Source organism: Bradysia coprophila, unplaced genomic scaffold (genome assembly GCF_014529535.1).
Source record: "Bradysia coprophila strain Holo2 unplaced genomic scaffold, BU_Bcop_v1 contig_105, whole genome shotgun sequence".
In the NCBI taxonomy this organism is placed as follows: Eukaryota; Metazoa; Arthropoda; class Insecta; order Diptera; family Sciaridae; genus Bradysia; species Bradysia coprophila.
The window spans coordinates 18578-45198 of NW_023503382.1; the positions used below are offsets into that span (position 1 = coordinate 18578).

At 30.6% G+C, this 26621-nt stretch overlaps 1 protein-coding gene across 1 annotated transcript; it reads right to left on the minus strand.

The window, feature by feature from the left end:
- Positions 1-588: 588 nt before the first annotated feature.
- Positions 589-18830, minus strand: LOC119073015 (protein dead ringer-like; the record flags this gene model as incomplete). The annotated part of the gene is made up of 7 exons (XM_037178338.1): positions 589-2819; positions 2886-3211; positions 3294-3438; positions 3503-3689; positions 3757-3907; positions 8198-8381; positions 18758-18830. Coding segments are annotated over 7 exons (1266 nt in total), but the record flags the coding sequence as incomplete, so codon positions are not given.
- Positions 18831-26621: the final 7791 nt, after the last annotated feature.

Here is a 26621-nt window from a genome sequence, read left to right on the forward strand (position 1 = left end):
ATTTTTTTTACTTGAAAAACAAAAAAACGGTTTAACCTGTTACAGACTGTCAGTAATTGTGTCTCACACTGATGAAATGAGATGAGAATAAAGGAAAATGTTAAGAAAGTCAAACTGTTGGAACAAAACCATAATGAATTGGAGACCACCAATGACACGACCAATGGGCTATGGGCAGACCACCATAAAGATGGACGAACTCGAAATTATTATCGGGTCTATTGCTTCCATATTACCATATTACCCAAAGCTTGTGATTATTTTTGTCATCGTTATCGATAACAGATGAATAGCAACACCAGCTGTTTGTTTTAATATTTTTTTTTATTTTTTTTATTTTTATGACAATTTTATGATTAATTTCTTTTTCATGAAAATTTTCTTGTATACAAATAACAAACTGTGAGCTAATTATAAGAAATTAAAAAAAAAATGTGTGGAACAAAATATATTATTCAAAGCTAACCGATTGAATGAAGAATTTGGCCAAAATAATTTTTTGATTTTTGTTTATCTTTGTCTCTACTACTGTGGTTTGATGGATGAATTGTTAAATTGTTTTGTTCTACTAAATCTAAAAAAATAATATTTTTTAATTACTATAATTAACAAAAACAGTCTTTTTGGCAAAAAAAAAATATTTAAATATTTAATGTTTAACTTTAAACTACACATAATTATCTTATCGGTTGTATCATTAACTCTACTATATCGATACTGTCACATTTTCGTCAACACATAAATATCGAATGGAACATAAGGAAAGTTTTGCTTTTAATGCTTTTGGTTTAGATGAGACGAAAGTTTACTTATTCGAAAAACGTTTTCTGCGGTACAGTTTGCATTCCATTTTGTGTATTTCTTTAGATTCCACTAAATAAAGTCAAAATAAAACGAGTTTTTGCTATCGCAAGTAGAAGAAGGGATGACTCAAGGTCATCAAAATATAGTTATAAAAAAAGAAGAAAATTTTGGACGAAGGAAGAGATTAGAATGATGTCTGTATATAAAATGAGCTTACTACAGAATCATTTTCTCGGTTTTGAGAATATTCATGGTTAATAACCATGGAATAGAAACCTTTCAGAAACGGCCTATCGAAATACAATGATTAAATCTGTCTCTTTATTTGTTCAAAGTATCGCCTGGAATTTGTTCAAAAAATGTTTCTTTTCATTTCTTTGTACATTTTGTTTGTATAGCCAGTCGGTCATTGTTTGTTACATCGATAACAGATGACTAAACCTTTTCTGAAAGACTAAAAAAGCCAAGAAAAAAGAAGAAAAATGCTACACCCGTCCCATTCGATATAAAAACCCTAAATAATGACAATCGTTATCGCTTAACACAAATTTTCTCTTTAGATCTACACTAAGTATACAATTTACACAACTAATTTAGTTTCTAAACCACACGCACAATTCTAATTGAATTCTTTTATTTATTTAATTTTTTTAATAATTCTTTTTCTTTCACTTTCCATTTGTATTATTATATTGCAGCGATGACTTTTGTTCTTGAATAAATCTTCTTGTTTTTAAAGAATTTTACAAATTAAAAATATTTTCCACTTTAATTTATCCATTGGTTTTTAACTAAATAATTTATGCATCTCGGTCTCACAATATAAATTTAGTTTTTTAAACACAAAAAAATCATTTTTTACAGCCTATTTTTGAAGTGAATTTTTGTTTCTCATTTAAGTTTAATTTTTGGAAATCATTTTTGAACAAATTTGCATTTACGTTTCCGAAGTCAAAGTTTTCCTTTTCTATCATAGATTGTACCTCTAAGTATTATGAAAACGGCAAGCGTGTCGCAATCATCTGTTAACTTCTTTTGTTCAAAGCATAGGCTTGTGTATGATCACTGATCACATACATTATTCCATAGAAGATCTAACCTGAGGCCATAGTGTACTTTAGTCTTGACAACAAATGATTAGCCGTTTCAGAGAAATGACGACATGAACATGATTTGATTCACCAATTCGTCATGTTTCGATTTTGAAGCAAGGAAGTAAATTTAGAGGAAAAACTGGAAAATTTCGTTACAACACGCTTAAATACTCGAAGGACTAGGACAAATAGGGGAACAAAATGGGAAACCATTACAATTTGCACTGAGAGTTACTAAATATTGTGCAATATCCTTAGTTCGAAGTATCCTGACTTTTTAGGGTGTCTTTGTGAATGAATTTAAACTTTCACAGGCGGTAGTCATATGTCATTAGATCGGTTATCGAATCTATTACTTCCTGATAACCAATAATATGGCCGTCCGTAACAGGTAAATTAAATTGGGTGACAGAGAATAATTAATAAGGTTTGGAGTGAATCAAATTTGCAAAAAAAAAATCTTAAAAATTGAAAATGACAAAATCTGATTTCTAGCGAGGCCAATCGACCGAAGAACTAATTAATCATTAAATTTCAATTTTACTAGAAAAAAAACTTGGGGTCAGTCGCTAACGACACGATTGCGTATTATTTTTCAACATTCAATTGATGAAATCAAAAATTCGTCTATTTTTAAACGAAACATTCCAACTGTATGCTACGTATAAAATGTTCAAGTAGATTGTCCACAAAATTAAATGTTCTCCCGAAATTGGCAAAATTACGATGATACGAGTGGCCGAGCAACTCGGTTTGTTTCTCTTTCATCGATCGGATTGTGACTGCTATTTGGATTGGTTTTCGTCGGCGTTGAAGCATTCGTCGAATTTGTGGTTGGATTTGCAAATAGCACGCCCTCATATTGAACTCCATTCAATTCCATTGTCACAACCAATTGTTGCTCGCCGTTAGCTGCATTGCCTGCAAATACATATCGATACATTCAATCGTTTCTGTCGTTTCCATGCGAACAGTTGATTTACTTACCGCGACTAGTTATTTTGAATTGCATTCCCGACAATACAGTCGTCGTCGAACCTGACGATATGTTAGAAATGCCATTGCGGATCGGTGAGGATGAGTGAGCGGGATCGTCGGATACGTCATGATCGTTCATTGGCGTTCTAGACCGGTCGTCGTGGTGCATCGACGACGAATTGTGTCTTTGCAATGACTTATCGATGGGCACAGCACGTTTCTGCGGTGGCTCGCACGGAATATCTCTGTCTCTTTCATGGTAATCGCTCGATCGTTCACGTTCTCGTTTAACGTTAGGAATGTGTGGTGGAGATTCAGCTAGGTTTAGTGCCTCTCTGAAAGCGAATTAAAATTGGTTTTTCGTTAGAATCTGGTGTTCTGAAAGGAATTTCCAATATTTGGTCAAACGTTCTGTACCTTTGTGGTTCATGGTTCGGCGGACTTATTGTATTTATTGAAACTGGTGGGCTTGTGTTATTATTGTACATCGACCAAAGGGCCACTCTTGACATTTCCAATGCATTTAATGCATCCCGTTGCAACAATTCAGGACTTTGGGAACCTAAAGCGAAAAGGAAATGAATCAATCGGATGTCAATGTGAATCTAACAATCTTCATGACGTACGTCTTGGCTCTTTCGGTTGAAACATTTTTATGTATTCAATCATACGCTGTTCGATGTCGTGTGGTACTACATTTGCCATCTGTCCAAGCGGTGGTCCGCCCATCATACGATGGTGTGAATTTGGTGCGTTGCCGTGAGTGACTAATGATAAGGGTGACATTTGCTGCAGACCAGTGGGTGACCGTTGCTGCAGAAGATTGAAGTTTTCGATTAAAGAAATTTTTCTTTTAGCAAAATTCAATTTAAATAATTACCATTTGTAGTTGTCCCTGCATTTGTTGATCAAATTGACCGTAGCTGGATCTGCGACCTTCACGTCGATTGCCGTCAATAGCCGCTTGGAGTTCAGCAGGAGTACTTAAGTTTTTCTTTTCACACTCATATGGGTACAGGTACTTCATATATCTGGAAGGGAAAGGACATTTTGTTTAATTTTAAGTATTCTTTGAGAGTTTACAGCAAAAACATTAATCAAAATTTTATGGGGATCTCATTGTTGCGTTCCTAAAAAAACATTTAATTCTTACAGTTAGAGGAAGTAAAAATTCAGCATAAGTTTGATTCAGCTATTTTTCAGCTGATCCACACATACAATCAAAACTGTTTATACTTTATACTGTTGAAGCTGCTACACTGACTGTATTGGCTTCCGTTTATTTAATCTTCAATTAAAGGCAAGAATATCATACTATAATCCTTGAATCTTTTACTGATACTGTTCAAAGTTTCACAGTGCTTTCTTTTCCATGTGGGCAATAGGGGCAATTCCTCTTGTCCCTAAAAAAAAATGTGACGACCGAAAAAGTTTTTTTGCGTCACATACAGAATAAATACGCGCTTAGCAATACATTGAAATTTTGCCATTGGAGTCAAAAAAAAACTAAAGAGATCAGTGTTAATACAAAATCTTTTACTTCATTTGTGTTAACAATAATGTTTGCATGTAAAACGCAAACTACTCGTAGGTCATTGTGTATATTGTTGTTGTTGCTATCGATAAAACAGATGTTAAAAATGCATGAACGTCTTGAAAGGCAAGAAAAAAATGCCTTAATTAAAAGAGGTGTGTCTTATAGCCCAGCAGCGATAAAACAATATTTTTATACAACAGAAAGTAGAAATTATAATTTCATAACATGAACAACAATAACGAAATTTAATAAGAAAAATTAATTAACATCAAACAAAACCATCAATTTAGACATTTTAATGGCTGAAAAATCTAATAAAAATATTATTTTAATTTAAAAATATTTGTATCCACCAGTCGTTCGTTCGTTCGTTTGTGTAGGTAAGTTTGAACGAAATGCAAAAATAAAATAATTCTTGCAACAATTTAATTTTTATTCGCTTTTTGTTGTTTAATGGTAATGTTCCATTAGGTTATTATTTTAATACACGCCAACCGAACCGAAATAAAAAGGAAGAAAAATCAAAGAAAACAACTGAATACACGTCCAACCATCGGAATATAAAAATGGTCGTTTTATATTCCAGAAAATATGAAATAATAAAAATGCATAAAAGCACGCATATATACATATGTACCATGCGCGGCCCTTTAACATTAACCAAACGGATAAATCTAGCTCAGTATACACACATAATATGCATTTATTCAACTATACAAAGCTTGAAAAATTTATTTATTATATTGATGTTTTGAGTGATACTTTGATTTACAGCACTGTAACACCGCCCCTTCATTTTGTTAAATAAATTTTTTTTTGCATCTATGATGATGCCCTTAAGATGATCTCCGTCCAGGCATTTTTATATGCATGTCTTTTTTCTTGAGCAAAACGATTTTATAAACTTTATTTGAACCGTTTTAATATCGCCAGGCCACACCGTTCCATTATGTTGGCAATTCTTATGTTTTATGCATTATATGAATTATGTCGGTGGTAAGATTGATGGAAATATTTTTACTGCAATTCACGAAGACATAGGAACTATAAATTCCAATTGAAATCAAATTAAATAATTTGATTGGCAAGTATAAATGATAATGGTGATGCGGAACGTATGGGTCAGTACGTAGTAATTCGAACTTAAAATCCTTATGCACTCAAAACGACTGAATATGTAAGAGCTTAGCAATTCAGTAGTCGGCCATTTCATCTGATAGCAACATCGACGATACAACAGAAGTTAAGCTCTAGCTAATTTGGTCGTACATTGCTAAATTCATGTAAGAACTAACGAAGTACAATACCTGATATCAAACTATATGCAATTTTTGAACAAAAGAAGTGATAGATTTAATGATTTTATGGCTATACGCTTGTAGTTTTCAAAAGGTTAACATGAAATCAATAGAATTAGAATAATTTTCAACAGAAAATCAACATAATATTTTAGGATAAAAACCACCAATAGTTTCAGGAGTAGATGCTTTACTGATTAACGTTCTAGCCTCGATCATATCTATATGTTTTTTCGCAACAGCTTAATGAAAATAAAAATAAATGGACCACCTGCAATGAAGATCATTGCGATCCAATGTCTGCTTTTTATTGGTCTACTTCACTTCTTTCGCGAAAAATACCGTTTATTAGAATAAATGTGTGTGAAGTTCACTGCAAATGTGTTCCTTGCATTATTTCCCGAAAACGAATCGAAATTCAAATTAGTTTTCGAAATTTGCATTTAAAAAAATTCTGTTTCGCATTCTTTGATTCGCACCATTTTACGACACGTTAACAGGTGTTCAGCGATACACATATTTTCCTGTTGTAAACACACAAAAAAGCGTATGCCAAAGAAAGTTTTATTACCATTCTTGATGCATTTAAATTTCCATGAAACTGTATTGGAGTTCCGCACTTAAGAAGAAGAAGAAGGGCGAGGTTTAATTTCAGTATAATTGGCCGAAATTTAAATTTTAAAAATAAAGTCAATTAAATTTAAATTTCCATTCGCCAATGTAGTGCCGACAATGGTAAATCCAAAAAAAATGTTTAAACATTAAATCAAAAGGCAATTTTGTGCAGCTGAATACTTGTAACAAAAGCCGACTAATGTGTGCTAAAAATTATTATTATTTGCATTACGCTGTCGTTAATTTTACATTCAATTTTATTTTATAGTCAAAGTGGTTTCGATTAATACAATAAACTTTGGTTCGTAGATACATAAGCAGATTTTTCGTAGCATAAAGTATATTGTGCTGATGGGGGTTGTCGGTTTAGCCAAATTATTGATATGTAGATGTACAAGAATTATTCCGGAAGACGAAAACCGCTACCGAATTCTAATAAATTCTAGTTACAAACGGCAAGCGAATCGCTATATTATCATTGAAATTACTCCTTTTATTTAAAGTATCGCTTAGGATATGATGGAATGCTTCGTTTGTTTTAACTGCGATGTAAGACCAGCCAGAGCTTGTCGCTTGATCGACAATGTTAGATTTGTCACATAATTATTTTGTGTGAATAAATTCAAGTGACTTTGAAGTTTAACGACTTCTGGCAAAGTCATGCCAGTCATAAAGCGTTCACATATCTTAATTATCATTAAAATTCTTTGTAATTAATAAATGAGCAGGTAGTGTGAATAAAGAGAGCTGAACCGATATAATGAAATATGTACAGTACACCTTGCCTTGGTGTAAATGAGAAAACGGTCAAGTTATCTAAATATGATACGGAGAGCTGTAGCTTGTGATTTTTCCATTTCAATCGAAACGAACGTGTTTTTTCTTCCACTTTAATCAGTAGATTTTTGTGTTAAATCCCAGCAATAATTATTACAATGAGTTCATCGACAGATTTACTAAATCAATAATTTAATACACAAAATTAGCTGTTAATAATGAAATACGGTTCTCTTGCTGGTTGAAATATATTAACCGAAAAACCCTGATATTTCTTGATATTAAAAAAATCCGATAAACCATTAAATCCGTATGTTCTTCATATCGAACGATAATAATTAGGTGTGAATTCAATTAATGAATGGAAAGTTTAAAAGATTTTTATTATTTCTTCTAGAAATAAATTTTCATAAAAATGCGTAAATCAATCTCGGCAAATGTAAATATTAAAATGAAATGAATAAACCTATTCGGAATCAAAGATGTGGAATATTGTATAGACATTGTAACAACTCATTAATGGTTCGTGTATATGTTTATGTAAATTATTTATCCATTGGATGGTTCAAACTGCATATGCTGTATAATTGGTTGTTCAAATATAGACGCAAATGCAAACAGAACTTTAAAAGAGGGAATCAATTTTTTTCTACCATTTTTTTTTTGTACCTCTTCGTCTTTAATAATTAAATATTCCATAAAGTGCGGTATATAAATGAAATTTAAATAAAGAATAAATTAAATTGTTGATTTGTTTACATAAATAAATTTTCAGTTATAATATTGAGTATCCATAACTCGAATTACATCGACGATAAATTCACAACTAGGACTACAACACTGTATGCAACTAACTGCAGTGGGGTTTATTGACATTATGCAGATTCATTCATGCACCAAAACTCAACAAATCAATTGATGATTTCTAGCAATTAGACCCGTTCGTTGTGCCATTGATCAATTATCAATGCGGAAGCACGGTTTCACAAAATGAACGGTGTGTCTCTATATATCTTTAATATTGTGTCTTCTTCGAAGTCTCCAATGCAAACAGACGTCCCCCCATAAATTCATTTAATTTAATTTTTACTTACTGTGTTCGTAGCGTGAATGCTGCACTCGTTATACTGGATGGTAGATGTAGTCCTTTGATAATTTCTTGCCACAATTTCTTGTTAATGACATCGACTAATCCACCACGAGCTATTACCAAATTGTACAGTTCATACAAGTCTAAAACTGACTTGGCCATTATCGGAAGACGATTGATTGGCGATCCTGTAATGAATATAAATATCAACGTGGTCAATACACATCGTCAATGATATAAAATTTATAAATTTAAAATAGATTTGTTTGTTTGTGGTGAGTGTATATATACGGTATTGTTACGCTGTGCAAGGAATTTGAATAAGAAAGAAATTGAATGAACAATATTTTATTTTTATATTAACACAAAAAGCGTTGTTATGCATGACGCAAATAATTTTTTTCTTCATCCATTTTTCAAAGTCATTTCAGATACGTTTCGTTCGCATATGACCGGTGTTAGATTATAAAATAAAATTTATGAGAAATCATAAATAAAATTGAATTCACTCGGACATTTTGATAAACGCTCTATTTCGTCGTCCCATAAACTGTTTAAGAACAGAACCGAACGTTCTTTTATTACATAATAATTAAACCGCACACAGATATCGTACAACAAGCGATGGGTAACATAATTAATTAACAAGAACATTGTATTTCGTGTTAATAAAACACGGGCGACATGGCTCCGATGGAAAGACATCAAAACATTTAATTTAATTCGTTTTTGTTCTAGCCAGGGTCGAAATATGTATATTTCATCACAGTTCTTACGTTTGATTGTAAAGGTTAAATGGATGTGAGAACCTTTCACGCAGTTTGGTAGGAGTAGCTTGGATTGCGATTTCTATATGCTACATAAGGCTATCAGAAATCAATTTTCAATTTCTAGTTGCATAATATGCTATTATTGGATGCTTTCGTGGTGCTTTGATTACCCACTCAGAAAAACACATTAATAAATGTGATTCAATCGCAAAAATTTATCACACGTAAGGAAAACATTAAAATTCACTAACTAGGGGTGGACCTCTCCATGATTTATGACTTTAGTTTATAACTTTAGCCTTCTTACAAGAGTTGATTCTAAAACTTTGATTTTTAACTAAAGTAAAACTGTGTCGTCCTGTGTATTTGAGGATGTGGATCAACATGAAAGATTGTAATTACGACTTTTTAATGCGGAAATAAAATTAATGATTTATTTGGAACACATGTGGACGAACATATAATTGTATTATTAACCGCGAAGTCGAAATTAATTTGAGACATGTCGACAAACTACGATTTCTGTAATTATGGTGCTATTGGTTTAATGATAGCTTCCAAACGAGAAATTTGAATTGCAACAAAAGCCATATACTGAGGTAAAATCGCGAAAATACAGGCATCCACTGTCAAATTGCAGAATAAAAAAAAATTATCTAATTTTAACGTTATGAAAACAGTTAACCACAACTACTTAAAACGCTCAACCTCAACGACATCAAATGTATAATTAAATTACAAAATACAATGTAACGTATTAAAATCCATAAAATATATAAATATAGTTTAATGATTGGTGAAAACAAAAATAAAATGTAATAATAATGTCTTCTTCGTCTTATTCTGCCAGTGCAAAACCTCAAACGCGCTTCAGTCACTTTTATAAAACCAATAAAAATTTCTGAATAAAATTGCATTGTAGCACATGTGTGTACCAATTCATTTATTATTGTGCATATTAAAGAACTGTTGAACATATTTCAATTTTCTGCATCTTTTGCAATTTCGAATCAAACGTTTTTACGATTTCTGAGAATGTTTCACTTTTCTAAATATTTTATTTCGGTCCGGGACAAAGGGAACGTGTTTCCGACAGTTCATTTTTCTTGTCAGACGATGATTGCGATGATGTGCAATTTGTTATGGCGATTTTTAATTCAAGAAGTGGCCTTGGTTTTTTTGGGATATTTATAACGTGGATTTGATTTGAATCACTTCCTAATAGTCAGCCGTCTAGTCGAGACGAAAATAATTTTATTGGTTCATTTTGATCTCATGAACTATTCCGTTCAAATGTAAATAGAAAATTGAATCAAATTAAAGCAAGTTGGTAAAGAGTGTATTGCACAATGTGCAAACCATCTAGACATTTTTCATTTTCAATTCGTTTTGTCTTTTCAGAATTTTGAAATTTTCTGGCTATCGAACTCTTCACTCAAATATGATTTGAGATGACAGAAGCGACAGAAGCGACTCAACATAATTACGATTCAAATTTTAAGAAAAAGTAAGGGACACAGTAAAGATTGAAAACTTATTGACGTCGAAAATTATACGTTCATCATTAGAAGCTTGTATCATCCACAAGACTATACGCTTTTAAATTATTATTCTCAATAATTTTTACTCAAAATATTGATTCAGTCTATGTATACATGCGTTAAATCAACATCAACTCCAAATGAATAAAATCATGTAAAAGCAAATTGGTTGGTGATAGTAAAATGAAAGAAAAGAACTGGGTAAATAACAACAAAATGTGAAAGCTTTTCAACGTTAATTAGATAATTGTTTTATTAAATTGATAATTTATTTAGAGAAATGTGTCGAACTTATCCGCAGCTCTTCTCTCTTGATCAGAACAATTGGACAAATGAATGCATAGCTTAAATGCCATCGTTGTAATCGAAATAAAATCATCCCCGTATTCCAAGACAATAGTTTGTTATTTGTAATGAAATATGCCTCAAGATTAGGCTAATTTTCGTAGAACGGTTCAGAAACAAAATAAATAAGTGAAATTCACTCAATGTTATTAACAAATAACATGTGAAGACAGCCGTATCTACTGTTGGATTGTTGCTTATTTGTACAACACACGATGTTCTCGTCTCATTACGAAAAATGTTATCATCAAAATGCACTTACACAATTTCGTAATAAATCAATACTCGTAATTCAACTCACAATAGGTAAACTACCTCAATGTAATTTTTGTTTTTATGATTTAAAAACTTATATAATACCGTCAGGCGAAGCGTCAACCTTAAATTGATAATATTATTATAATATTTTTAATTTATCGTTAAATTTTAAAATATTTGCTTAAGTATTGAATAAAATGTTATTTAAATTGCTTGTAATATTATTATTACATTTTCAATTTTCGATAAAAAACTAATTATCTTATCTATTTTTCAATTATTTTTTTGTTTTGTTTAATATATTCGAAGTGTATGTGTGTAACGTACGAACGTTTCTTTTTAATGACAACATTACATGATATCACTTTGGATATAGTATATACTTTGTATAAGGAAGTTTTAATGGTAGAATTATTGAATAAATAAATTGATAAAGGTAGTAGTTTTCGATTAGTCGGAATATTGTAATGGTAGGGAGAGATACCACAAAAATAAAATGTTATAGAAAAAGAATGATAATTTATAATGTAACCACACCCAATCATAGTGCATGCATTGTGCGCAATAGGTCGAGCCATTTTTAACAAATTAATTTTTAAGTGACATAAAACATTGCTCAGAACAAGAAAGCGAAATAAAGTTGTACTGATTGTCTCTACACAGCAGCGATTAATTAATTTATTCCAAAAGTCAGACATTACATGGGATAACCAGTATTAACTACAGATTATTGGTTTCCAATGAGGTTAGAAACGTTGGCGACTTGGAATATGTATATTCTTCTATGTTTGAAACGTCTGTACAGTTCGCTAATATGAACATCGATGAAGATTTCACCCTAAATAGAAATCCTAGTTGTTCATAATAAATTCATTTTTCATACAAGCAGAGAAAAATAAAAAGTCACAAATTGAAAATTCAATTCTTTGTAGTCATTCCACATGCGTTAGCAATATTCCAATACATTTACGAATGTATATTATCGATGCGATCATGTGAAATGATAACATCAATTGGATTGTAATCGTTGAAAATGTGACTTCTTTATTTTCTCCCACTATTAACTCATTTGTTGTGGGTAATAATAATTGCATACACACTTTGTTTAACAAATGGCCGTCTGGATTTTTTATTTTAGATTTCATCTAGATCTTCATTTGTTCAACGAAATTTTTGTGATTAAAATCAATTACAGATCACAATAACTCTAAAATTAGGAAACATGACGTATGTCTCTTTTCGCTCCCTCTAAGACATTAAATGTTATTCAAACAATATTCGTAAAATCTCGTCGTTTCAAGTAAGCTTGACTTGGCTTCTCGATAAAGTCAGAAGTAAAGTTCAAATGATCGAGGTTAAAAATGATACGTATTTTACCATTTAGTAACTAATTGCCAAGAAATCGTAAGAAATAAACTTCCTTTCTAAAGACAAAAGTTTAAAAAAGCAAAAATGTTTTGAAAATAAATAATAAAAATTAAACATTCCATTAAAACATGTTAAATCCGTCGTTAACCCTGTAATACACTATGACATGTTGTTCGAAAATGAAAGAATTTTTTTGAAAGATTAATAATTAAAATTAATTTACGGCCATTTTTATAACATTTCGTCGTGTACATTAACAAAATTATGAAGAAAAATTCTCTGCATATAAATTCGTGTGTGTGTTATAACGAATCCTGTCGTCGGTTCATTTCAAATGACAAATTATACTTTTATTTCAGATGATCTAAACGAAAATATCTATATCCAATGCTGCATATATATTGCCGGAGTTCTTTTTTTTCTGTATTTTATATTCTATTATGAAGTTGTAACCAACGACTCAGACTAATCGACTTTGATTATATTTGATTCAACACTATTTTGATAAATGGTTGCGCGCCAACGCGATTTTAATACTGAATTATAAAAAGAAAATAGAATTAAATTTTGTATAAATAAAAATTGAGAAAGAATTAAAAATATATTATTGTGAGATAATTTATTAGACGAAACTTCTCTTTTATTTCATCTACACTACACTACACTATGTGGTTCATATATTTTATATCTGGACCACATCATTGTTCATTTGTCGGTTGTGTTTATTTATTTTAAATTCACAAATTATTTAAATAATTTGGATGAGATGATAAATGTCTTGAAATTTTCTTTTTTACTTTTTTTCTATTTATTTTATATCATCTGTGATTAATTTTATCATATTACATCAAGCGACAAGGAAACTGATGGAAACCAAATTTTTTTTCTATTTTTATAATTCAATAAATATTGTCATGTGATTCTAATATATAACTTGCGAATTAAAATAAACGAATAATTTTGTATGTGACGAAATTATGCTGATATAGAGGGGAAAAGGAGAAGAAAAAGTCGGAAAATTGATAATTCAAAGTTTGGAAAGAAATTCTAAATCAAAATTATTTTTTTCTCTTGTAAATTGTTTGTTTAATTAACGTAAACATTATAAAATAATTAGTACAGCACGATAGAAACATATTATTTCGTGTTTACACTTAATGCAAGTAATCGTTTGATGAAAGATGAAAGATTTTTCTTCCATGATTTTATAGTGAAACATATCAAGAAAATACGATTGAAATCGAAGAATTATTATTGTTTATGAACTGACAAAATGTTATGAAATTTTTCTTTTAGACATGTTTACGACATTAATTTTTATGTTTACGAGTTTTTGAATATATTTTACCAGTTTTTCACTGAATCTTTTTTACTGTTTATTAAAATTTTGATTAAAAATGTGTACTTAATGGTGAACCATCAGATGGTTGGGAATGATTTTCTCTCGGTCTGCCGATTTGTTTCGGATTATTTTCCTATGTATTCGCAGAGGAAGTTTTCAAAGTAAAAACAAAAGTAATCGATCGATGTGCTCAGTGATTTATACAGTAAGAGAACTATAAAAACCGACAATTCGTGCATTTCATATACGATTTCGACGTTACTGCATACACACTTACAGAGAGATTGCAACAAAATGTTCGGTCCTTATAATTTAATATTCAGAGAAAACATGCCACTTAAAGTTAAGTAACAGGTGTTCAGGAATGAATACATAAATTTGAAGCAATAAACTCCACAAAATTGAATTGATATTAAGAATTGGTTTTTCTTTGTCTTGAACGACATTTTTGCACTCCAGACGCTTTTACTTCTTTAACAACCGTATCGAATCCCGATTTTTTTACGATCCGAATACTAAAAATTTGGAACAAAAAATACATCCGAATTTTTAACCATTAGAAACATTTCACGTGTTGCAAATAGAGAGCAGAATATATTTATTAAATTTTAGTATTTAGTCAAAGCTTGAAGCGCACAAAATCCCTAAACATTATTATTGTGTGTCGTAAAATTACGAGTCTAAAATTAAATTAATTTCAAGACATGGCCGTATATTAATTCTTATAAAGAATTTTTTTCAATAATTTTATTATATATCTCAACATTTCAAGAATGTTATGCGACATAAACCTTATTTTATTTGCATTTAAATGCAAGACATTACAATTTGCAAGTCACATGCACACAGATGTAATGTGTGCATATATTTCACAAATAATTTCTTTTTCTTTTTTTGAAATACACTCGTAGGATATGTGGTGATGATAAATGAACACTCGTGTTTTAAATTAAAATGCAATATTATAAATTTATGTATTAATTCCGTTTACATAAGTATTTTATATAGAACGTGGGAGATCAAAGGGATCACAGTTTTTAATGGCCCAAGTTTTAATTGTTTTTCGTAGAAATCCTCGTAAATACCGAGTTCATACACAATTATTTTTCATATCAGACTGTGTTGTATTACCTAAAAACATGTTCAATATGCATTATAATGTTTGAACAATGCAACATTAATATCGTTTTTCTATTAAACCATTAAACATTTGTCGATATAAAATGAATTTGAGTTGTATTACAGTACGAGTGTGTGTTGTACTGTTGTACACAATTCATATAATTGTTCAATTGTAGAATATTGTGTTGGTAATTTTTTTTTATCAATAACATTTTTTCAGGAATTATAAGTCTTCGTTACGATTTATTACCATGTAAAATAGGTCGATTAATTTCCGTAGAAATTGCGTTGGTGCTCTTGAAATAGTTTGAATTTTTTGCTTTCACATTTATTGTTTTTCGCATTGTTTAATCCCGTTCCTACTTAATTACTTTCACATTCCAAAATATTATAAGCAAATCAATGTGCTCCAATATTCTTAATCTTTTAGAAATTCCTAATCATCTGTTATCGACAGAAAAGAAAGAATAAGATATGACATGCGGTTAATTTGGTATTATACTGTAAAATTAGTGTTAGATGAAGTACTAGATTTTATATTAAACCGTGGATGATAATTAAAGCATCAGAAGTAAAAGATTTAACGAGTTTACGTTTGCTGTAAATTAAAGAAAAAGATTCTCTGAAAGGAGGACGGTTTAGAATCAAATGCGACAACCAAATCCGCGGATAAAATGTCAAAATAAAAGGAGCATCCCGTAATTAAAAAAAAAAATTAAATTATACATTTTTGACTGATGACCCGGAGCCAAGTTCAGATAAATTTGACAGGTTTCCGCACTCATTTAACAGTAATTATTATTATACGCGATCTCAGTCAATGCCATTTCGAATGAGACATCAATATGAAAGTACGAGCACACGATATGGTAACGTTAATCATATGTGTGCGGGTGTGGATGGAAGTTATATTTCCATAATAGTACAACGACTTTTTAAAATGATTTAATTTTTTTTCAAGTTTCTTTTAGCCTTTAGATTTAGTAAAGGTAAAGTTTGCCTCCTGGCTTTGTCATATGATATATCGTTTTAAGAGAAGTCGTTTTTATTTCGAGTGTGAAAACAGGAACATATTACCAAAGACATAAAAACCGTCTCATTTCAAATGTAATAACTGTTCTGCGGTTCTACACTAATTAATCATTATAAAATGTGTGTATAAATAAATCCACCAATATCACCTCAAATATATATTATTAAATGTGCGGTAATAATACACATTTGGCCTGTTAAAACATACATTTATGTACAGCCAGTATACGTATGCTACATAATCAGAAGAATTTATATTATTATTTACGTACATTAAAATTCAACGTGTCAATCAAACAATCCAAATAAAATATCACTTTTCATTTTATAAATGAGATTTTTGTCAAATGAATATATAGTGTTTGATGGTCTATAGTAGTTATATGCTAAAAGTAAAATTTAAATTTATCTTCTTCCAAGACAAACATGTGTTAATCATCGGATGTCACTCAAACATTTTCTTCTCAACAACCGAAAATAAACTTACAATCGAAATTAAGCCTAGACTCTAAGTAAATCAACGAATTTTTTTTTCCTATAATTTTGAATGAACATATCAGTCAGAATCTAAAATAAAATGTTGATGAATAATCGGTAAATTAATATTTTTTTTCGCTTTTATTTTTAAGTTATTGATGTGACTTAACGACTGTGTGATTTTTCCACCTTATACTCGAAATTTGTGAATCAGCTAAACTGATTAAATTCGAATAAGTTAAGTGCGATTGACATATTTTCAAATAAATAAATTTCATTTTAATGTTATATTATGACAAGTCAAATCTCGCTGATTGCCGTTTGAGCTTTCCGTAATAGATTTACGATTTTCGACAAAGTTTGTTGATATTCTAGAGTGGTATACGAATAGGAAATTTACAAAACTCTTAGAAAATAAATGGAAAATGCTCTCCATTGTAATTTTGGGAAAGTCCTTTCATAAATTACGTACTTGGAAGGATTACGAATTTATTCGCTACTCTTTGTTGTACAGGGTATGGAAGGATAATTTTTTTGACCAATATTGATTCTTTGAATAAAATAAAATAAAATAATGAACACTGTTGGAAGGTGGATTCATTCTAATGTACAAAGATGTTGGTTGGAACGGTAAAAAAGATTGCATAAATTTTGGGCTATATTTGAAAATACGAGCCTGCCTAATAGGCATTTCCGCCGCATAGGATTAACAATCTAACTAATACAGTTTGACAAAACCAATAAAAATATTACAAATTTTTGGCGGTCTTTTGAAGCAAAATATAAAACAACCAAATCGTGTTGATAACAAATCGAACTGGCGCTTAGTCTCTTGTTCAATATTTGTAACCCACTATCTGAATGGAACCGGTGATAACGGAATACTTTTGATGAATGAAATTGTTGAAACGACAGAAAAATGGTCGTGCGTAAGTTACGAACCGATATGTGTGAGTTCTGTGCTCATGTAATCGGAATCTTCATTCACGTGGTCGGAACAATATCGAATAACAAATAGAAGGTCACAACCGAACACATTTAAGGTATAGAATAACATGTGCATTTTTTTCCTGCCAAAATAACTTGACTCGACCTTATCGACAACAATAACAAATAAACCAACACAATCGTACGAATTGTTAAAAAAATCATATTTTTTAATAAACACATTTCCAGTCATTATAGCCCAACTTCCTAGAATGACATAAAATCTCATCAATGGTTTCTTTCTATACAATTGGCTAGAAGAATGAAAAAAAAAAAACACACCGAATGCTATATACAACCAATACGACAATAAATCATCGGTATGAACAAAACCAGTCGTCTTATATGTCTTCAAGTGTTGTAATATACGTCTAGAGTCTGGACCTCATTGAATTTATTTTGGATTTTTTTTAGAAATTTTATAATTCAAATTGAGGATATTGGCTGTGCCGATGAATGATTTTTTTTCTTCTTCTTTAAATGCAACTGGGGAAAATTATAATTCTACGAAGGTTGGATAAAAGAAACGAGGATTCGGTTATGTAGAAATGAGTCATAACACGTGAGTGTTTCATGATTTTGCATGCCGAATGTTTGCAATGGTCAAACCAAAAGAAAATTCAAATTTTGATGAAATTTTCATAGAATTGAATACATTCAAATGTACTTAGAAGGTGTCTATTTGCTTTGAAAGTTACCAGGAACACAACATTACATCAAATTATCTGTAGCGATCGTGAATGGGCAAAAATTACTCTTGCGTGCCTACTAGGAATTTTAATTTATCTCATTCTCTTGTTTTCGTTTTGTGATGGTTTTGAGATTTCAGGACACTCTGTTGTAACTCTGTAGCTTTTCTACGAAATTCATGTTTCAGCTGTAAAATATGCAAGTTCTTCAAGAGTCTATTAGGCTTAAAAAGGTAATAAAATTCATTTGAATCGATTTATTAGTATTGCTTTACTTCCATCAAACAAAATAAGAAACTAACAATGAGCTACAATAGCATAAGTATTGAATTCCAATGTTGAATAAATAACATTAGCTGAGGCTTAGTTGTTGAGGGACATGCATCAAAAATGTAGTAACAAGAACCACACATAACAAAACTGACTGACGTATGCTTAATTACAAGAAAGAAATAAGATGAAGTTGGGATAGATGGTATTCGTATTCTCATGTTAAACACTATAAAATGTACACCATATATAGGAACATATGGATCAATTTATATAGCCACACCGTTTATACGTATATATTCACCATTTATTTGTAAAAACAATTTCCAACAATCAATCAGCAAATAATCTACAAGCACTTACCCCTCTTCTGCATAAATGAAAACAGATCATCTAAGAATTCCTTCCTCTTTGGATCATCGTTAATTTCATATAACTGAAAACAAGAAAAAGAAATTAATGCTAATTATCGTGTATACAGCTGAACTTAATATAACTAACGTCTTGTGTTAGGAACAGACGTAAAAATTATTAATTATGGTAAATGGTAAATATGTAGAGCTATGAGAGAGTGGAACTCTGTACACACACACATCCGTAGAAAATAGATGCGAAAGAATTCGTTCGGAAATTGTTAGATATGAAACTGTTGAGACTAGAGCGAGGTAAGAAAACCATGAAAATGTAAACAAGAAAGCTCACGATATTTCTTTATCTAATGAAAGAAAAAAAAATCTAAATAAAATATTGATTTTAATTATTTGTGTGAATTATGAGTTGCCTTTCATGAATACATTTGACTATATAAAGCGTTATAGCAAAAGAATAATGTTGTTGAACTGATGTTACTGACTCTTTGAAAGTCATTCGCTACATGCAGTTTCTATGTGTGTCGGAGTAATTTTCATACTCATTCAAAACAATCAATAATGGGTCGCCCGATTTAAATGCTTTTTAAGTTCGATTCAAATGTACAACCAGTGTTGTGTAGGTTAGTTTTTCGAATTTGATGCGTTAGTAGCTGTAGTACGTACTCCTCCATTCAAATGCTAATCATACATAATTTAACAGGATAATACTACTTTCCAAGTTGTATTGAAACAAAAAATCATTGTAAGTACACCCTATTAATCGGAAAGAAAACGCTTCAGATTGAACCTTACAACTTCATCGAATAGAATAACTGTAAGAGGTGATACACCAGCAAGAACATAAAATTCTTTTTATTTTCAATCACAATGAAATAGGCTTTGTATCTCTCATTGTACGTAACAAGACATGACATCTAGCATCAATATTGTGTGTAAATACTCCTACTTAAGCCAACAGAAGCACAATAAATGACAGCCACTTCTCGCTCCTTTTTTTATAAAAAAATAACTACAGAGTCAAAGACGTACTCGAAACAATTTAGCTTATTTTTAATTTTCGATGATATCTTTCATGTAAAAAGCTCCATCGTTAACCGATGATGAAAAAAAAAATGTTTATGAATGAAACGAACGAGAATTATAAAATCACAGTCATCACAGTGATTCAACAGTTTTCCATTACATTTATTCGATTGATGAATTACAAACAATCGTTGCATGTAAATATTTTCTTGTGTGGAATCAGTTTAGAAATTATTCACGACAACACATTCAGTTGGTGTTTTGGGTGAGAGTACTTTTCTGAATGAGGAAATACGTTTTTTTTTCTGTTTCGAGTGCACATTCCAAATGAACACTTGTGTTCACGAGAATGAAGTTATTTCAATCAAATTAATTTTCAATTTGAAAATGGTTGTTACACGTGGTTAGCGGTTAGCGTAAATGATTGCCCGTTAATTTCTTTTTTCATTTTTATAACTAAAATGCGCAAATTTGTTATTTGAATACCATTTCGGAGAAAGAATTTTCCAGTAACTTTCGGTGAATGTTGCTGACTTTAATTGTAAACATTCACTTTTTTCAATTTTGTACAATTCAAAAAGTTTGCAATCTATTTTTCATGCTTTAATGCGTCGAAGACCTTTCATAAATTCAAGTACTTTCTTCGACATACACACAGCTTGTAATTTTGTAGATTATGTCCTTGTTTTGGAATTCGTTATTTTGCTAAAATGTGAAGGTTGCACAACGAAACAAGGCAAATAATGTCTCCGAACAATTACATAATACTAAAAATGAAATAGTTTGTTGAACCGAGGCGAAGCCGAGGCCAATTTACGAACAAAAATTTTTCAGCGCTGGTTATTGAATTGATAACTATTATAGAAATCCCAGCTCTAAGTCCTCATTTTCACCCTTTTACAAAGATACCATATGCCAATACAATATTTTTAGTCCATTTCGTAATCTTGGCCGTTATAAAAAAAAACTAAAAGTTGAATGTCTAATATGTACCGAATAGGTCTCAACACCACAAAGACGCCTATTTTCGTTGGTCGTTTACATTAGCATCTCTTTATGAAATAAATGTTTTTATTTATTTAGTATTGATTAATGATTTTATTGTTAGTTTGTCATTTTTTTTTCTTCTCTCCGCTTTTCTTACGTATCATGTATAAGTATCACACTCTAAATTCAACAAAATTGAATGGAACATAATGGCATATAGTGTCGCGCGGTATCTTTTATGAATAACAATATAACGCGACATTATAATAATTTAATATTTTCATAAAAAATAAGAAAATGAAGTATTTGTTCCTTTTATACAGATTTTGATGTACAATTGTACAATGTACGGTGTGTATGAATGATACAGAAAAATGTGTACACGAAAACGTGTTTTGAATAACAAATCGAGAAAATGAAATATAAAATAAAATGTAGATGATGAAGTTGGAAGACAGGATGTGGATCATGAGGTGAAACTTGACATGTGTCATCTTTAATTATCAATCGATATTATATAAATATATTACACTAATTTAACGATCTTTTTGATTTTATTTTTTTGTTTTTAAATGATGATGATTGATATTGCTTCTGTGATTAATATTTTTTGTGCGTGTGTGTGTGTTGTTGTGCTGGGCAAAGTGAGAAATATTATTTTATTTTTAAATGATTTTTTTTTTTAACCAATCACTCGAATAGACATCTTTCTTAGTGACTTATGCTGAAACAGAATTGTTGCGTCAACATTTTTTTTTCTATTTTATGTGATGTTCTAAATTGATTGTTCATATAGAAGCACAGATCTGATGATTTCGCGTCCCATCAAAAGAAATACAAACGAAAATTCGTTAATGAGTTTCGAATGAGAAATAGATTTTGGAATTTAAAATTTAAATTTGAAGATTTTACTTGAGTCTTGCCTCACCGGTTAAATGTTTCGGTTTCTTTTTTCTCTAAAAAATTACTAAGAAAAATATTGGAAAGCAAAATTATGTTTTCATAAACCTTCCCCAGAGTAGTTAGTTTTTCAGTGTTTGATTCTGTCAAATACTTCACTCCCCAGTTCAATGACAGTCAAGTGGAAAAGCTCAACGATGTATATACGAAACAATTTGCAAGACCACTTGACTCTCGAACTGTTTCATTAACAATTGAAATGATTGATGATAAACGTCACCTGTGAATAGTCGCACCATTCTGAAGACGCTATTATAACTTCTTAAATAAAGAAATTCACAGACGTAGGGGTAAAGTTATCACAGACTGAACGAATAGATCCTTTTTAATGTAAAATGCTCTTGGAAGAAGCAGATACGATTAGAAACTGCTAACCTATATATATGGCTATAAATTGACTAAATCTGTTACTTCCTTTGTTCATATTAGAGACTAATGTTAACCAAAAAGTCTATTTAACTTTAAATTGAAGAAGAAAACACCTTATCCAGACCACACTATAATCAATATAAATAATCAATATAAATAATCAAACTATCACGATATCCCGTATTAAGTACAATGAGCAGTGAGCAATACCATTCTTTGAATTTCATCGAAAATGTTCTTAATTATAACATTTCATTTTTGATTTACGAATGAGAGGTAAATATAAATTTTGATAGAGGGACGTGGGTGGTAATACAATAAAATATTTTTATATTTTTCCACCACACTCAATATTACAAGTCGATCATAATTAATACAGATTACCGGTGAAGCCATAAATGGGTGAATACACTTTTTATGTATTATTACAATTCACAATAGATCGGTGAAAAACGCATACGATATTTTACGAAATTAACATTCTTTATGCGGAAACCGATTGATTGATTTGAGTCAGACACGCCTATCACGAACCCATCAACATAAAATTAAATGCGAACATAAATAACAGAACTGCAAAAATTTATCATACAACTATATTCCATTCGGCGACCTGAGACCTCTGCTATAACTCTTTAAGCTTGTCGTAAAACGATACAAATATTAAAAACCGACAAAAAAAAGTGATCATAATAATAAATGAAAATGCTTTTAATAAAATTTATCAAAACGGCATAACAAAAGAAATCAAAATATTTTTATGAAGACCATCACAATAAATATAAAAAAATAAATGAAATCAAGCATTAGACCCCCGTTGCAGAAGGTTAATTAAAGGAAATTAATTACAAAACTTGTCTAAATTCAGACCGCAAAAATACACATTAAAATGTAATAATTAATCACATTTGTAATTACAATTTTTTTTTCTCTTTTTATATTAAAATTTCATCTTATTTTTCAATTTAAATATCTTGATTGTTGCCTTTTAATAGTATTTTTTCATATATTCATATTCCTTGATACATTAAAATCTCGTTTATGTGATTTATATAAATGTTTTATAATAAATAAAGTTGTAGCTTCATCAATCAAATCGCTGACCCGAGCTTTACAAGGTTCAAATGAAATTATTGCTTCAATAATAGACTTCGTTTAAGTATAATTTGTAGGATGAAGATTTTAATGCATTTCGTGTAAATAATAAATTGAATTGAAAGTTTTTCATAGAGTAATTCCTTGAGCTATTTGGATCGGATTTGATGATGATAAAAGTACGTAACATAAACGGTGATCTATTCTTTTGCAAAGCCGAAGTCTTAAATTGAATTGCTTTCATTACAACATGAAACGTCAAAAATATATGCTCAGTTGTACATTTAATAAGCGTCTCAACTTAAGACTTTCGATTGTAACTTGTCGTATCGTTATCCATTTTTAAAATTTTGAAAAGCGACAGATAATTTTAAGTTGAATTCTTACTTGGGGTCATCTTCACCCTATGTTCTCCACATAATTGATCGGTCCATCGACTCTATCAGTTCTTGTGGCTTGGAACCTGAGACTCGTATGCATAGTATGCATATCATAAGCGATTGTCCGCTATATACCAATCTCAGGTTTTCGCACCTTAGGTATCATGAATTCCAAGATGAGGATCTACCATCATTCGATGGCAAGTGCCTTAACGATTTCTTATAAAAAACAGAAAAATTGCCCTAATAGAAGTAGTAAGGTGTAGGGAACAAAGGATCTATGATCTGGGTTCCTGCTTCTAAACGAAAGAAGCTTCCCAAAAACTCTAATCTAGCTATCTAGTTGTGGTTTATAAGTCGACTTTCTAATGTAGTTCCATATATTTTATATGGGGGAGTCAATTTCCATGTTCTACCTCAAATTTTAATTATTATCGACATTTCGCAAACATTGGGAGTACTTTCCTTGATATTATGCCTTGTTGTGCTAAGGAGAATGTTATACGTAAAGTATTTATAAAAAGTAAAAATTTTATCAAACGCGAATCTGCTGCATATTGTGACTCATTGTGACAGTGAATTCTCATCACAAAAAATCGACAAAATGGCTCACCCTTTTTCATATTTTTTCCTCCAATTTATTTTACAGAAATAAAAAAAAATGCAAACTGAATTCTCAATGCCTATTGACCATAATAAACAAACTAATAATAACATAAATCATCCGCAGATGACAACAGATTATCTAATCCCAATCATGTAGTTTTACCTGAAACATTTTTCCCACACATGATCCCATTATTTTGATTAGCACGTGTATCAAGTCAACAGAGCCGTTGTAAACGGGGCATTGTTGTATACAACAATGCATCCCTCTTTTGCAGGAATAAAAGAAGGAAATTTTATATACAACAGAAAGAAGTTTACAAATTCTCGTATTTATAGCTGTATACGATATCATATCACCGGGACAAGAGTCGTGGTATATATAAGTTGAGAGTATATACCTCTCGTATTTATTTATTATTTTCCGATTATATTCAATCTCCCCTAATTATATAATATTTCTATTTAAAATTTCATTATTATTATTTTTGTTCGTTTTGTTTCCCTTTCTCTTGAGTTTATTATTACCATTGAATATTTAGTGCTGTTCAGTACATTATAATAACGACTGACTAATAATTCGAATGTTATTTATCATGCGCATCAAATGCACCCTAAATATTTTCAATATTTCGTGCTCGTTATTGTTGTTGTATATTAACTCAATTTTGGATAAGGGGAAGTGTCTGGCTTGTTATTTAGCTTTAACGCCTCAGCATTGCGGCTCAATCAATTGTTTGGTTGATTATGATTTTTCCCAAGGTGAAATATTTATAAAATAACGATCGTACGGATTGGAGAGTTAATCTGAATATTTCCGATACGTTCTGGGCCACTGGTTGATGTGAAATAAAACATGCATTCGCATTGTAACAAATTGCGGTAAGGGATAAGCGACATAAATTTAAACAACCAATCTGTGGAGGTTTTACGCATTGTTTAGTCAATTAATCTGTCTTACGAAAATGAAGGCGAGATAAGTTCCTAATTGACAATTAGTAATTGTAAATCATGATGGAAGAATTATCAGAACGAGTTTTTGTTTCTCAATTCTTAAAACGACCAAAGTTTTGTCCAGGTAAGAATATGCTGTACATACTGTGTTATACCTAAGTATTATGACATTTGCTGGATTTTCGGTTGTTGCAAAATTTCTACAGTAAATTTCCACTATTCTCAAAAATAAACGCATTGTTATTACTCCTTTAGATTACAGTTTTAATGTGCAAATTATTACATCTTCAGCAGATGTGCCACCAAAGTCAAAAAATATTCCAAAATCATTTTTATCTCACAATTCGAAAATTAACGATTGGTGAATATGATTTTTCAAAGAAATTAAACACATTTGTGTTTAACGATTATTGTTAAATATTTATCATCCACATAACATAATAAAGTTTCGTTTGCATTTCGAAGTGCATATCAAAACAGATAAATGCGATATGACAACGTTGCAATTTTCCAGAAACGATAATGACTAATATTTTGAATTGGAAGCCAATATATATGTGCAAGTAAATGTATGGTAGTGTGTCCATCAATTGCCAATTCTTGACAATAAATTTTATCGTCAATATATTGTGTGCACGTCCAACCGACATTAACAAACTTTAATTACATTTTGATGATATGAAATCCGAAATTTATGCGATATAAGACTATTAAATGGTAATTTTTCTATATTTAAATACTTTTGATAATTATTTGGACAATTAATACAATCAAATATTGACTTGCTAGTCTCATATATCACAAAAATATATGTATTACAATAGCACAAATGGGCATGTAGGTCGGTTTATGTTATTTTGTTTTGACTTGGTTTATATCAAACGAGTCAAGAAGTGTTAATGAGCGATGACAATGTATCAACTATGCCACACTAAAAGTATATATCCGCTACTTATCAAAAGTTATTGTTTGTAATACCTGAAATGCAGTGAATCATTTGATCTTCACTATCCGTAAGTAAGCCGTACGTTCACCAATTATTGTATGTTTTCGGATACATTAGGGTGATCAAAGTACTTATAAATCAGTAAATAGATTGAATCTCATATAAATTGAATGGGCAAAATGTTTTAGCTGAAAAGTAGATGAGATGCGATGTATTGTTTGACATTAATGTATTGTAATAGTACATTACTGCCTTGCTGGTACATTTTTTTAGACGTGTGAGCACACTTTAAACCAGGGACTAAAGTAAGGATTTTTTGCAGTGTCGCCGCATCTTGTCAGGGGCCCATATTTTTGCACTCAAGGGTCCAAAGTCAAAACAAAACCTAAAACGAGTGTTCTTGGGTGAATAAAAGAGTTATCACAGACTTTATTTTAATTAAGTTCTCTCCCTGGAATCCCTTGTTCGAAGATTTGACCAACGAATTTTCTGTTTGGAGATATCATTCCATAGTCTGTCACAATGCGAGTCGTTTT